Source organism: Chelonoidis abingdonii, chromosome 1 (genome assembly GCF_003597395.2).
Source record: "Chelonoidis abingdonii isolate Lonesome George chromosome 1, CheloAbing_2.0, whole genome shotgun sequence".
NCBI lineage: Eukaryota > Metazoa > Chordata > Testudines > Testudinidae > Chelonoidis > Chelonoidis abingdonii.
Window position 1 is genome coordinate 87,917,145 of NC_133769.1, and position 15,981 is coordinate 87,933,125.

At 40.6% G+C, this 15,981-nt stretch overlaps 1 protein-coding gene across 8 annotated transcripts in view; it reads right to left on the bottom strand.

Moving 5' to 3' along the window:
• NR2C1 (nuclear receptor subfamily 2 group C member 1) overlaps window positions 1-15,981 on the bottom strand; it is a 93,434-nt gene that overhangs the window by 13,642 nt on the left and 63,811 nt on the right. For 7 of the 8 annotated variants that reach the window (XM_075067048.1, XM_075067032.1, XM_075067038.1 and 4 more), the window contains 3 exons: window positions 12,250-12,434; window positions 4,373-4,538; window positions 2,422-2,543 (listed from right to left, as the gene is read on the bottom strand). In XM_075067048.1, the coding sequence (XP_074923149.1) occupies window positions 2,422-2,543; window positions 4,373-4,538; window positions 12,250-12,434 (473 nt within the window). The remainder of the gene's footprint in view (window positions 1-2,421; window positions 2,544-4,372; window positions 4,539-12,249; window positions 12,435-15,981) is intronic. The other variant, XM_075067050.1, reaches the window with a different exon arrangement.

A 15,981-nucleotide genomic window follows, 5' to 3' on the forward strand; every position in this document is an offset into this window, starting at 1 on the left:
AAAACGTGCAAAAATAAATGTAAAATTTTAGACTCAAGTCCACTCAGTCCTACTTCTTGTTCAGCCAATTGCTCAGACAAACAAATTTGTTTACATTTTCAAGGAGATAATGCTGCCCGCTTCTTGTTTACAATGTCACCTGAAAGTGAGAACAGGTGTTCTCATGGCACTGTTGTAGCCGGTGTTGGAAAATGTTACATGCCAGATGTGCTAAAGATTCATATGTCCCTTCATACTTCAGCTACTATTCTACGGGACATGCGTCTATGCTGATGACGAGTTCTCCTCGATAACAATCCAAAGCATTTCAGATCAATACATATTCATTTTCATTATCTGAGTCAGATGCCACCAGCACAAGGTTGATTTTCTTTTTTGGTGGTTTGGGTCCTGTAGCTTCTGCATCAGAGAGTTGCTCTTTTAAGTTTTCTGAAAGCATGCTCTACACCTCATCTCTCTCAGATTTTGGAAGGCACTTCAGATTCTTAAACCTTGGGTTGAGTGCTGTAGCTATCTTTAGAAATCTCACATTGGTATCTTTGCGTTTTGTGAAATCTGTATCTCGAAAGTGTTCTTAAAATGAACAACATGTGCTGGGTCATCATCCAAGACTGCTATAACATGAAATAGATGGCAAAATTCAGGTAAAACAGAGCAGGGGATATACAATTTTCCCCCAAGGAGTTCAATCACAAATTTAATTAGCACATTTTTTTAATGAGCATCATCAGCATGTAAGCGTGTCCTCTGGAATGGTGGCCAAAGCATGAAGAGGCATACATACGAATGTTTAGCCTATATGTAAATACCTTGCAATGCCAGCTACAAAAGTTCCATGCAAATGCCTGTTCTCACTTTCTGGTGACACTGTAAATAAGAAGAGTGCAGCATTATCTCCTGTAAATGTAAACAAACTTGTTTATCTTAGTGATTGGCTGAACAAGAAATAGGACTGAGTGGACTTGTAGGCTCTAAGTTTTACATTGTTTTGGTTTTGAGTGCAGTTATGCAACAACAACAAAAAAAATCTACATTTGTACGTTGCACTTTCACGACAAAGAGATTGATCTACAGTACATGTATGAGGTGAACTGAAAAATACTATTCCTTTTATCATTTTTATAGTGCAAATATTTGCAATAAAAAATAATATACACTTTGATTTCATTTACAATACAGAATACACTACATATGAAAATGTAGAAAAACATCCAAAATATTTAATAAATTTCAATTGGTATTGTGTTAACAGTGCAATTAAAACTAAGATTTATTGCGGTTAATTTTTTTGAGTTAATCGCATGAGTTAACTGTGATTAATCAACAGGCCTACTTTACACTTAATGTTTCTAATGAAGGGTACTCATCAATTCTACAAATTAATTTAATCGTTTAGATATATTGTCAGGGATATTTTTGAAAAAGCAATATAAATGTGATTTTTCAAAAGTACAAGTTGACAATAATCCAAACCTAATTCAAGACTGTAAGAATGACCATACTGGGTCAGACCAATGGTCCATCTAGCCCAGTATCTTATCCTCTGACAAGGTGATCAGTATCAGATGCTTCAGAGTTAATGAACAGGGCAATTTATCCAGTGATCCATCTCTTGCCGTCCAGTCCCAGCTTCTAGCAGTCAGAGGTTTATGGACACCCAGAGTATAAGGTTGCATCCCTCACTATCTTTGCTAATAGCCATTGATGGACCTATCATCCATAAACACAGCTAATTCTTTTTTGAACCCTGGTCTTCACAACATCCCCGGCAATGAATTCCACAGGTTTACTGTGCTTTATAATGGCGAAGTGCTTCCTTTTGTTTGTTTTAAACCTATTGCCTATTAATTTCATTCAGTGACCCTGGGTTCTTCCGTTATGTGAAGGAGTAAATAACATTTCCTTATTCACATTCTCCACAATATTCATGATTTTATAGACCTCTATCATAACTCCCCTTGCGTTGTTTCTTTTCTAACATAAGTCTTTTTAATTTCTCCTCATATGAAAACTGTTCCATACTACTAATCAGTTTTGTTGCCCTTCTCTGTACTTTTTCCAATTATAGTATATCTTTTTTGAGATGGGGAGACTGGAACTGCGCGTAGTATTCTAGGTATGTGTGTACCACAGATTTATATGGTGGCATGATAGCTTCAATCTTATTATCAATCCCCTTCCTAATTGTTCCTAGTGTTAGCTTTTTTGACTGCTGCTGCACATTGAATAGATGTTTTCAGAGATCTATCCACGATGACGCCAAGATCTCTTTCTTGTGTGGTAACAGCTAATTTAGACCCCATCTTTTTGTTTGTATAGTTGGGATTATGTTTTTCAATGTTCCCTTGATATCAGAGTATATTCCAGGACAAATGGTCTATTTAGTCCATTGATTATATCAAAGAATGTTTGAACACTCACCCTAGAGCTTGGAAGGAAGGAATGGAGCGTGCCCAGTGCATGGACAAAAAGAGTAGTCTGGAGGCTGATTCACAGATATAATGAACATTCAGGTATTCAGGCATCGGAGAAGGCATGGTGAGCTGATGCAAAAAGGAATTGTAAAATTAGTGATCTTACTTCTTGTTAAAAATTTTAATTAGAAAAAACTAGTCTTTGACATAATGCCTTGCAAGGAAAAAAAGAAAGTAGTGTATTTTTAAAATAATATGAATGAGATCCAGCCTTGAAATAAATTGCATGACTGCCTTTGTTCAATATTAGCCACAATTGTTAAACTTGTATAGAATTACAGAGCACTGAAGAAACAGGGAAAATTTATTTGAATTCCACATTTTATAAAGATGATCATATATTTGAAAAATTTAGGTATGAATATCCCAAGTAAATTACATTGCAATCTTTTGATACATTTTTGAGAAGACTGATACTTTAGAAGAAACACTGTCAGCAGGATTATTTTGATGCAATTGCTTACACTTATAGCTATACATATTAAAAAAAATACAAATTGGGAGGTATCATACCTTTCCATAGCTTGCCCCAGAGGAGTAGAATAAATGGCCTGAAAAATTAGTGGGATTGCCAAAATTATTAGTTTTAGGGGGGGAAATATTTACAAAAATTCTTTGGTTTGTAGTTTTTAAAATGACTATTTTACAAATAAATATACTTTTTTAGTATGTTAACATGCTACACCTGATATTCAGCAAATATAAACTTCCTGATATCCTAGCACTGCTCATGTAAACAAGATGCTCACATTAAACATAAATGGCCACGCCTCCCAAGTGACTCTCACACATTGTTCCATCGAAGTCAACAGGTTTATTGCATGAGTAAGGGCAGCAGGATTTGACCCAAAATGGATATTTAATTATAATGCAGTAGTTCTATTTCCAGAGATTAATAATTGGCTATTATATATATAAAATTAATAGAATTAAAATAGTTTTCACTAAGATAACTATTTTAAAACGCAGAAACCGTGTTCTAAGTTTAGCATTAGATTTGTACTTACAAGCGTGACCAAAGAGTGTGCTGGTGGGAGAGGACAAAGTCCAATGCAATGCTCTGTATTGAAATGTTCACATATGCAGTCTTTTTATTTGCTCAAGTGGTAGCTATGAACTGAAGAGGAACAAGATGGAGGAAACTCCATAGGTTCATAAAGTGGAAATAAAAATACAAAGTATTTGGCTCCTGTCCCAAAAAACCTTGTGGAAAATGGCAAGAGAACTACAATCATAGAATCATAGATCATTAGGGTTGGAAGGGACCTCAGGAGGTCATCTAGTCCAACCCCCTGCTCAAAGCAGGACCAATCCCCAAATCGCCCTCTCAAGGACTGAACTCACAACCCTGAGTTTAGCAGGCCAATGCTCAAACCACTGAGCTTGGTTAAAGTCAATTAATATCCTAAAGCAGTGAGATAGGTAAGCAAAGGAGAAATCCTGTCACAAATGAGGTCCAGAGCCTCAGTTCTAAATCCTGCTTGCTTGGCTCATATGTCAAGAGTTCGTATGTATAGTATACTGTAATACTTATAAATCTCTGTTTTTTTGTAACTACATAGTGCTGTAGATCCTCTAGCATCGATTACAAACTGATTTTGAGGGAAATAAGCTACAGGGAAGATTGCAGCAAACGGTGCTGTTTATATAATAAACTGTGCTGCAAAAACACACAGGAGGGATATTAATTTTCCTGAACAAGAAATAGCTAACCATTGAACAAAAGCAGTGCATTCCTCAGAACATGACTGACAGTGTTTCAGTACACATGGTTTATTCCTTAAGAAATTCAAACAAATAAACAAATACGTACATACCAAATTCTTGAACTTTTAAAATGGCTAAGGAATTAGTTTTAATGGTTATTAAGTTAAAAACATTAAAAACATATAAAATACCCTGAAAGCTACATGTGCATCGCTGAGAAGCGGCCCCTCTATTTCAACGATATTCATGCTTGTTTCTCCACCAATCAGATGTACATTGGCTTCAACAGTCTCTGCAGAGCTCTGACATGCTGCATTCTCTCCTGGGTTTAGTGCTTTCGCAAGAGTATCAAATGCCCTATCAGAAGACATTGTTATCTATAAGTTCAGTCAAATTATACAGCAAAAGCAAGGAAAATGTAAAATCTTGGCTCAGTGTAGGCTTCAGTCTAGACAGAGTCTGTATAGGCTTGTACTTCCAAATATATTCTATTTTGCTGCCCAGTGTGACAATTTGAAAATCGCTAAAGCACCACACCTTACTTGGCCTGCTACATGCATTATTTTAAACACAAATATTGGGGGATGGAGAAGATGAGGGAGAAGGTTGTGGGCATAGAATCCTTGGGAATCTTAAGCCTTGCCTCCTGCTAGAACATCCACGGAGCAGATACCTGGGGCTTCCTTCTGGCAGCGGGGTGAGGGTGAGGGGAGAGGAGAGAGGAACGGTAGCCCAGTGGCTGCCACCACTGGGATCCTTTTCAGGGCTCCCTGCAGCTAACACAACAATAATCAGCCTTCACCCCTCCATTCAAAATACTTAGCAGATGATGGAGCAGCTGCCACAAAGAGGAGAGTAAAGGCAAAGACAGAGTCCTATCAAAACATCTGTCTATATGAAGGGGCTAAATAACGCTACTGCTGCCAGACATGGTGTCAGGAAGAGCAAGCCAAAGCAGTCCCAAAGGCTCTCTGATCTGCCTCAACCTTCCTGCCCACTTCAGTTTGGGCTGCGTAGTGGTGAAATGTGTGCACCATCATCCTTTCTTTAGAAAAGGAAATAAGGCTTCAATATTCATACATTAAATGTTTATCTCCAAGGAAATCCTTTTCCTTCCTACACTGCAACTCCTTCTGCAACAATAAGCCAAGTTTTACAAGCCTTACCCCCTAAGGATATGTCTACACAGCAGTTAGACACCCATGGCTGCCTGTGCCAGCTGGCTAGGATCCCAATGCTCAAGCTGTGGGACTCTTTAATTGCAGGTGTAGATGTTCCAGCTTGAGCTCTGGGACCCTCTTACTTCACAAGGTCCTAGAGGCCAGGCTCCAGCCTGAGCCTGGATGTCTACACTGTAATTACACAGCCCTGAACCCTGAGTCAGCTGGCACAGGTCAGCCGTGGGTGTCTAATCACAGTGTAGACATACCTTAAGGCAGTGGTTCTCATACTTTTGTACTGGTGACCCCTTTTCACACAGCAAGCCTCTGAGTGCAATCCATCTTATAAATTAAAAACACTTCTTAAAATATTTAACACTATTATAAATGCTGGTGCTGAAGCAGGGTTTGAGATGGAGGCTGACAGCTCGCGACCCCCCCATGTAATAACCTCGCAACCCCCTGAGAGGTCACAACCCTCAGTTTGAGAACCCCTGCCCCAAAGACCAGTCCTGTAGCCCTTGTTCATGCAGGAAGCCTCATCATCTCCAACATTTACTAGCATGAGTAAGGACTGCAAGATAAAGTTCCAAAGAAATGTCTAGAATAAATTTTTAGTGTGGACAAAAAAAATGAAATCATAACTCATTAAATAAGACAAGGTGTGTTCTGAGTTGTTTACGCATAGTATGGATTTCCTTTATTCTAAGTAATTTCAGTTCCTTTCCATCTCCCTCACTCACGGATGGCTATATAGATCTAATCAAGCAGTAGGGAAGAATGTAACATAAAGGGCATTAGACACAGGCACTTTAAAGTGTAGCTTAAATCTACTGCAGGAAAGTAAAGATTATATTTTGTATCTGTGAGTACCACACACAACAGAAGATACAGAAAGAACAAATGACTAGAAAATCAGTTTGCCTTCTTGAAAGGCCTCACTCTCACTTTCTTTAACAAATATTTAGGAGTCTCTTAGAATAAGTTTGTGTAATATTTGGAGGAAGTTATGTGAGATTTAGGCCTGATCTACACTACTAAGTTTTACCAGTAAAGTTTGCCTTATGTTAACTCATGTTTGGGTGAATTCATGCTCAATTCTAAGTCCTGTCAATAAAACCTAGGCTTTCTATTAGTCAAGTTAAATCACGTCCCACAAAACAACATAAATCCTGTACTGACACAGTTCTATGAATATAATGCCCGTGTGGATGCTGCATTACCTGTACTGGTACAAACAGTCCTCCAGAAACAATCCCACAATGACCCTTTCCCTGCCACAGTCACTGTTCTGGTCCCAGTTGTGAACTCTGCTGCCTGAAGGTCACAGTGATCAAAGTCCACTCCCTTTTAAAATCTTCAGCATGTTTTGGAAATGCTTCTCTTCCTACTGGCCCACCTTTTCTGCCTTCACACATAGGTAAGGCATATGGTAAAGCTGCAGCTAACGGGAGCATGGGGGGAGGGAATCAGGCAAGCTTGCGCTGCAGCCTGTTCTAAGAAAGAAGTCCTGGACTTCCTCAGTCTATGGAAAGAAAAAGCAGTGCAAACCCATCTGCGGAACTGCTGCAGGAATAAAGATTATTCAGACATTGCAGAAGGGATGCAAAACCTTGGCTATGACAGGGAAAAGCAGCAATGGTGGGCAAAGAAGGAACTGCAGCAGTCCTACCACCAATAGGCAAAGAAGGCCAACGGAAAATCTGGAGCTCCCTCCCACACCTGCTGCAACTATGGGGCACTGGGTGCCATACTGGGCAGACAATCCTTCGAGTGACAGCAGACACCTCGTAAGACCCAGAAGAAAGAACCCCAGCAATACACAGCGATGAAAAGTTCACAGTGGAGGGGGATGTGGAAGATGCAATCCCTGAATAGAACAAGGAGCTCTTCAAGAGCCTGCTAAACCTAACCCTGACTCACCAAGAGGAAGAACCCATTGAGAAAGGGGCAAGAAGCTCAGGTAGGTATACTGCACTTTTTAAAAAAAACTTTATTAATTGGTTTTGGAACTCCCCTCCCTCATCCCTGCCTCTAAAACTGGTGGCTGAACATATGCAGGCAAGAAACAAAGGAAGCCTTTTGAAGTAAACAGTTTATTTGAACAACATGCACTGGCAGTCATAGGCAAAAAACAAGAGAGAACACTATAAAATAAGCAACACAAAAACTTTCCCACATGTATCCTTTTGCCAGGGTGGACAGATTTTTAGTAATATAAATTGATGCACTGCAAGCAGGAAAATAAAATGTAGTGAAACCAACACTTGAGCATTCAATTCAAATACACAGAACATTTAAAATAATCCTTAGAAGCAATCCAGTAAATATTTATTCAGACTATATGATTTTTTCTGACTAAAATTGGATGGTTAACAGGTAATATCAACAAGAAAAATGCAGTGCTGTGGTATTTCAATCTTAGAATTCAAATGAAAAACCAATTATTTGCATGTGGTGCTTGAATTCAGGGGTAGAAAGAGGGAGAGATGGTTTATTGCTGGCTTATGGGGTCTGGCTTTGAATTGATTTTGCAGAAGCTAGGCAGCAGTGACTATCCTCTCCTCTTTTGGAGTTTTTGGTTGATCTTGGAACAAATCTCTTATCATTTGGCACAATCTCAACAACGTTTTCAGGTACTGTAGGATTTAAATTTTTCTTGAACATTTCTCAGGAGGGATGCTTTGTTTCTTCCACCATGATAGGAAACTTTTCCATGCCACCCTATAACAAGCTCCTGCAGCAGTGTTGGTGTGAAGAGGATGGCAGCATATGGACCTTGAGCAGTTACCTCCTCGGGGCCTTTGGTACCCTCATGAGTGATACATCAGCCAGAATCACAACTGCCTGTAATAAGTTTAGCAATATTTACTGCACTATCCCTACATGTATTACCCAAGACATAGGGAAAACCATCCCCCAACCCTTCATGGCTACAGGTTTGAAAAGTGCCCCCAATATACTCACCATGCTGCTAAACTGTCCTAAAGCAAGTCTGACCCATTTCATACTTTCATGAATATCGTTATGGCAACATTTTAGGCAATTGTCTCATTTATTTCCTACCTGCTAACCTTTTAACTCTAACAATATCTGAGTGTCTTGTTTATCAGCAGCTTCAGCTGGGATATCACTGAGAGTGGCCCCCTTCACACCTGCTAAAAGACTGACCTCGATCAGGAAGACAGGGGAGAACATGCTCAGATCTCCTCAGCAGCCCAGAGCATGCAGCCCACAAGACAAGAAAGTCGAGGGAGTGCATGCTGGAGGAAAGGCACAAGTATGAGGAGCTGCATAGGTAACTCCACCAAGACATGCAGTTCCTGAGAGAGCAAAGGAAGATGCTATAAAGTGTTATAAACCCCACCAGCCACTGCATTACATGGACAATTCTGTTTCCACAGGTTGGCCCATAAATACTCCCTCGCCAAGGCATCAGCATAATATGTCACAGTAATCCCTTGCTTTCAACGCCAGTGGAAAATAAAGAGTATTTCTATGACTGTATGCACACTGGTCTGTGATTCATATAAGAACGGTCAGCATCTTGCACTTTCTTTTAAAATGGTTTTAAATGTTCTTAGAACCACATTTGTTATTTATTACTGTTCAAAATTTTGTTTTGCAAAAATCAAGATTTATGTTGTCTTGCAAAGCAGCTTTGTGACCTCTATCACTGGATTCATAAAATTCATTCAGAATTCATTTAAAATTAATATACATGCCAAGTACACTTTAATTATTAAGTGACAAATTAACACAAACCACCACACTGGGATTATGGGGTGCACAGTTAAAATGCGCTTTTGAGACCCCCCCTTAGCCATACAAGACCTTGATGGGCTCTGGTAATTGTCGAGCTGTTCAATATCAGCAGTCTTTCCATCTTCCCCCCTCCACCTTGCTGGTAATGTTTCCCTTTGCTTCACAAATACTAGGAAAAACATAACATGCAACCTAGTCATAAGGCATCTCCAGCATCCTGTCAATCTACCAAATGCACACTCAACAGTCATTGTACACCAGCTCAGACAACAGTTAAATCTTTCCTTGATGCTGTCCAGGTTCCCAGTGTATGTTTTCATGAGCCAGGGAAGCAAAGAGGAGGACGGGTCTCTGAGAGTCACAGTTGACATCGCAACCCCACCAACGTGAATGTGCTAGTCCAGGAAAAAAAGTGTCTCTGCACATAGACTATATTCCTAAAAATGTGAGGATTATGCACCTTCCCTAACCATCCTATGTTAATGTCCCAGTGAACCACTAGTGCTTCCATAACTAGGGAAAAATCTCTCTTTCCGTTTATGTACTCAGAAGTAAGGGCGGGGTGCCCAGAATCAGGATGTGTTCCCTATTACTGCCTCACCAGTTTGAGAAGCCCATTGCACTGAATCCAGCTATTATTTTCAGTACATTGCCCATAGTCATAATCCTGTACAACAGAACATGCTTACTGGCCTTATACACCTGGAAGATGACAGGCCCCACCATAGACTTTCCAGCAGTAAACAGGTAGCCCCTCAGCTGATAGCAATCTGAGGTTGCAAGCTTCCATAGCGCGTCAGCCCCCGTTTTTCCTCTTTGCTGCAAAGCTGGGATGAGCTTGACCCACAACTCCAGAAATGTGGCCTTCTGCATCCAAAAGCTCTGCAGATACTGCTGATTGACCCAGATCCGCATGACAATCCAATCCCACCACTCGGTGTTCATTTCATGGATCCAGAAGCATCACTTTACCACGTGCAGCTGGTTAGTAAATACCTTCAGCACACACATTTTCATTCATTGTCTGCATCTTCCCTCCCCTCAGTTTTCTCATTTTTATAGCTGCACAGCCAGCTGCTGTGACAGTTGTTGAAGAATACAGAAGAACCAGGCACCTGTCTCTAAAATAGACATGAAAACTCTACTGATCTATTCAGCATCCATACTTCTGCCAGCAAGATGGCAGAAAGACTGAAAACCAGCATGAGGAACTGAGAATATTTTTAAAATGGCCCGAAACAAGACATCTATGGGATAGAACAGAAGGAACTGTGGAAACTTGGCCTTGAGCTCCCACAATTCCTTTAGAGGAGTGCTGGTATCCTACAACGCCCTTCCAAAATATCCCAGAAGGCAATGTGCTGATGGTAGCATGGGACACATTTGGATGCCAACCCACAATGCAAAGCACTTTTGCTGATTCAATCTCTCACTGTGAGGATGCACTGCACCGTTAAAGGCAGTCAAGTGTGCAAGTGCTCTATTGAAATTGCCATGTTGGCAGCTGCATGCCAGCAGAAATGCTACCAAGTAAAGCTTTCTAGGGTAGACATGGCCTTCGATCAAAGTTTCAATTTTACATTTGAAACGATTTTTCCTCTAATATGCATTATCTGAAGGGAAATTCCCTTTTGATGACTTATGAGAGGGAACGATGTATTAAGTAAGGTCAAAGCTCTCCCATCTTGCTCATTAATATACACTATGTAGATTGGTTTCAGAGTAGCAGGTATGTTAGTCTGCATCCGCAAAAAGAACAGGAGTACTTGCGGCACCTTAGAGACTAACAATTTATTTCAGCATAAGCTTTCATGGGCTACAGCTCACTTCTTCGGATGCATAGAGTGGAACACACAGATAAGAGATATTTATACATACAGAGAACATGAAAAGGTGGAAATATGCATTCTAACAGGAAGAGTCTAATCAATTGAGATGAGCTATCATCAGCAAGAGTAAAAAAAAGGTGCCAGAAGTAGTTCTGTTCTTTTTACTATATACATTGCAATTTAAAAAAAAATACATACAAGAACATTAAAGGGTGCAAAGTTAGGCACTGAAAAGTGTAAGGAAATGTCAAGGTTGTCTGTGCTATCTTACTTCTATTCCCTTGTGCATTTGTACATTACGGTCTTGAAGAACATTATCATAAACTATTATATTCTCCAAAGTCTTGTCTCATATGGTATACAGATTGAGGGCCCTATAAGGTTCCTGTTGATGTCAATGGAAAGAGACACATTGACTTCAATGGGAATTAGATAAGATACTGAAAGAGGTAGGTGTACATAAATTCTGCTTGCAACAACAGAGTAAATACAGAGTAAAGCAAACAAAAGCCTAGGGGCCAGATCCTCAGCTGCATTAATTGGAGCTAGACTAGTTTATCCCAATGGATTTACTCCAAATTTACATTGATGTAATATAGTAATTTTTGGCCCTGAGCATACAGGATGGACAGTATGTAGTGAATGTATACTACCTTGGCTGCTGTTCTGTAAATGCCTGAGCTGAAACGGTGGGCAAGATTGTGGTCGAAGGATTAATTGGACCAGCACCGCTGTACTACCTACTTATCCTACCTACATTAGTACTGAAAAGGTTCAAATTAAAACCAATGCAGGCAAAGGATTTGTAAGACGTACTCTGAGTGAATGCCATTGTAATAATACTGAAAAAATCTATGAAGCACTTCTCTATGGACAGAAAGTACTTTATGAGCATTCCAGGTGACTGAACTGGAGTTGTCAATGTTCAGTTACCCGTGTAGATGGGACTTATGAACAATACATTTTCCTATGTGGAACAAAGTATTAAAAGAGTATATAGTATATACTATATGGGCCAAGGCCTACTACTTATGACAATCATGGGAATATAAATCAGCCACCAACGTTACATTTAAATTCTTTCCAAACACAAATATAATTTACTTATATTTATTTCTAAATGGAACTTCACTGCAAAAATTTTACTCACAACTCAATTAGCATCTTCTGTATGGTTATTCTTCATCACAAGTTCAGTATGTTATTGTAATGATTTTTACTGAAGAACTGTCTGCGTTGTTCGATTGTGTAAGCTTTGAGTGAGATTACCAAAAAGAATTATATTTAAAATTTAAATATTGTAGCACGCCTTACCTGGTAACATCACTACTTGCTTGCTCTTCTTGATGAAGTTCAGACAATGATGTATCTCCATTGCTTAAACTTTCAATCATAGACAGCTCAGCACTACTTTGAGACATGTCTTTGGATTTACTGAGATTTGCTAATGATGTTACCACATTTGCCAGTGTGCTTAAATCCCCTTGACAGGTCTCAACCTAGGGGGGGAAAAAGGATAGCTTTAATCCTTTCACACTGACAAAACCTGACTTTGTAAAGGAAAAAATTCAGCTTTCACACTAACAAAAGAAGACATGGAATTGCAAACAGAACCCATGAAAACTAAGTTGCTTTCAGTAACAGATTAATTAAAATGAAGAAATTAGAGGTGGCACATGTTAATTTTGAAACAATTTTTTCAAAAATGAACTTTTACTAGTAGTTGACATGTATTTTTATGGGAACAGTACTCCAAAAAGCAACAATAATTATGGAAAGACCTGCTGCTTTTAAATTATTCTTAACTGTGGGAGGGAGGGGATGCGGGACAGGCACACTTACTAGTTTCTTTAGGCCAAGCTCATTGCACACACTAGGGGCTCCTTGCATCCCTTCAATTCCCCTCACAAGCTCCGTGTGGTGTTCCATCCTCCCAGCTCCTCCTAATTTTGGAACTCCTTGTAACCATCCCTATGCTAGGGTCCCCCACTGCCCTGCCTCTTGTCCCCCTTCCCACCAGCCAGGGTGGCTGGGTGCCCCTCTTTGCCACCCTATCCCCATTAGTATTTAAAAAAAATTCTGTCTGGGAGACATGTCGTTAAGGGTGTCAACTTGTTAAACTGTACTGGGAGGATGGGAAGAGCTGAGATTTTTATGCTGGAAGGTGTTAATGGCTGCCATCAATCAGTTCTTTGATCTCTGGACAACTATAGAAGTGGTAAAGTTGCTGAGTCTGATAACCAGATGCAAGGGGCTCTACGTATCCCCCCATTTCCCTCTTTCAGTTCCTCAATTTTCACCAAAATCAATAGGATTTTGTCCATTGATGCCTACCTAGTATATTCTCCAAAATGACTGGATGCAACATTCAAAGGTTACTGCGCTGCATCCAACTTGATGAGAAATACCATCAAGTTGAGTGACAAGGTATATCTTGGGACCAATACAGCTTCAGCAACATAGCAAACATCAAGTTGAGTGTAAGACCTTGCTTCACTCGGCGAAATTACTGGTATTTCACACTGTTGAACTGCACAGTGCCTAAGATTTCTCAGCTTTATAAATCCCATTTGTTTCTGTCACACATTTTTTTAAACTAGTTCAGCATTTGAATTTTCACAGTCTACACTATGGCCAAATTTTTCAGAACAACTGCAGAAAGCTTTCTTGAGACTTGCTTTTTGGTCTGTTTGCAGTGCTGTTGCAGCCATGTTGGTCCCAGGATATTAGGGATATGCCCCAAGAGAATTTGCTTCAATATCTGGTGGGGGGACACCCTCTGCCCACACACCCCTAGTTGTCCCCTGTCTCCCACACTGGAGCCCATACAGGGTTTCATTAAACCATAACTCAATGGGGACCACATCCTGAAATAAATCTTTCTTGAACCCCCTCTTCTGGCCTTCAAACAATTCCCAAATGTCACCAAGATCATCGTCAAAAGCAAGCTCCCAATAGACAAGGACAAACACATTCAAAGCAGCACCAGACCCTGCCAGAGCAACAGATGCACAACCTTCATACATAGCTACACTGCTATGATGATCAATACTTCCCACAACACTCCTTACAAAACCCATGGGTCCTATACATGCCTAGCACAATGTGTAGTATACCTCATCTAGTGCACTAAATACCTTAACTACAACTATATGGGTGAAAGAGGAGGCTACTTATGTTTAACTGGAGGTTCTTCAAGATGTGTGGTCCCTATCTGTATTCCAATGAGGGTTTATGCATGAGCACGTGTTCTGAGCCAGAGAATTTGAAAGTAGTAGTGTCCGTTGTTCTGCGCATGCGCCCCTGCCTCACCTTATGGCTTCATATGAGGTGATAAAGGGTGGGGTGTACCGACCGTGTCTCTAGTTTCTTTCCCACCACAAATCCAAGGGATCCGCAGCAGAGGGGAAGGAGGGTGGGAAGTGGAATCCAGGTAAGGACCACACAAAGAATCTCCAATTACAGGTAAGTAACCCCCTCTTCTTCTTTGAGTTATGGTCCCTATTGTATTCCACTGAGAGTGATTAACAAACAGTACCTAAATTGGAGGAGGGTGCAAGGATTAGGATGGGATGGTTGAGTGGAGGACAGCCACACCAAATGAGGCATCCCTCACAGAGTTGTGCACCATAGTGTAATGTGTAGTGAAGGTATGTACTGAACTCCATGTGGCTGCTCTACATGTGTCTGCAAGCAGCACTTCATGGAGAGTGGCCATGGTTGAACCCGGAGCTCTTGTGAAATGGACTCTCAACTCCATGGGTGGAGGCAGTCCTGACAACTCATAACATAGTGCGATGCACCCAAAATTCACTGGAGATTCTCTGTGTAGAGACTGTATGCCCCTTAAATCTCTCCACTACACTGATAAACAATCTAGGAGACTTCCTGATCAGTCTTGACCTCTGCAGTTAGAAGGTCAAAGCCTGCTGGAGGTCGAAGGAGTGATGTCATTATTCCTCTTCCGAGGTATGAGGCTTTGGAAAGAAAGCAGGTAAGTGGATGGGTTAATTCAGACGAAACTGGGATACAACCTTTGGTAGAAACTTGGGATTGAAAAAAGGGACATAAAGCAAACCCAGTGACTCAAAGAGCATTTTCATTAGTGTTGATAGAACGAGGCTGAGGTTCCACTGGGGATTGACAGATTGTGCACGTGGGAAAGTTCTGATGAGATCTTTCCAAACCTAGCACTCAATGAGTGTGTAAATACACAGTGCCTTTCCATGGAGGGGGCTGGGGTGGAAGGCACTAATTGCTGCTAGGCGGGCTTTGAGGGTGAGCCCCAGTGTTTTTAAGAATGCGAGGTAATCTAAAAGAAGAGGACTCTCCACTTCCTCTGGGAAAAGCTCTTTCTGTTGGGCCCAGGAGGTAAAACAGTTCTATTTGGCTTGGTAGGAACCAAGATGTTGCTTACTACAGTGTTATGGAGTTTCCATTCATGATCAGACACAAATCTGCAGCTGAGAGAGTCTGCAATCACATTCTGAGTCCCCAGAAGATAAGCTGCAGATAGCAGGATCTTGTGGGTGATGCACTAATTCCATAGATTGACTACCTCCACACACAGAACAGCTCAACTGAAACTCTAAGGTGAGGCAAGGGTGCATGCGCAGACCAACAGACACTACCATTTTTAAATTCTCCGGCTCCAGATGCATGGTGAGCATGTGTAAACCATCAGTGTAATACAATAGGAACTATCACTCGAAGAAGAATGAGACAATTGCTATGCTCTCAAATGAGCTCACACAGAAAAATGAGAAAAGCAAAGAACACTCATCTCCCGCGGGTGAACATGTCTCATAAAACGATCACTCCATATCTGACCTCAGTCCTCTACCTCAAAGAAAACCTGCACAACACCTTCGAAGATGAACCTGGGAGCTTAAATGCATTACTTAACTAGACACTAAAAAAGACTCTGGATTTATGGCTCATTACAACAATCTTGTTACCCACTAATCCTCCTGGGGTCAGCAACGGGTCACTCTTCTATAGAAGACAGGGCCTCCATATATGTTATATTAACACAATTTCTACACA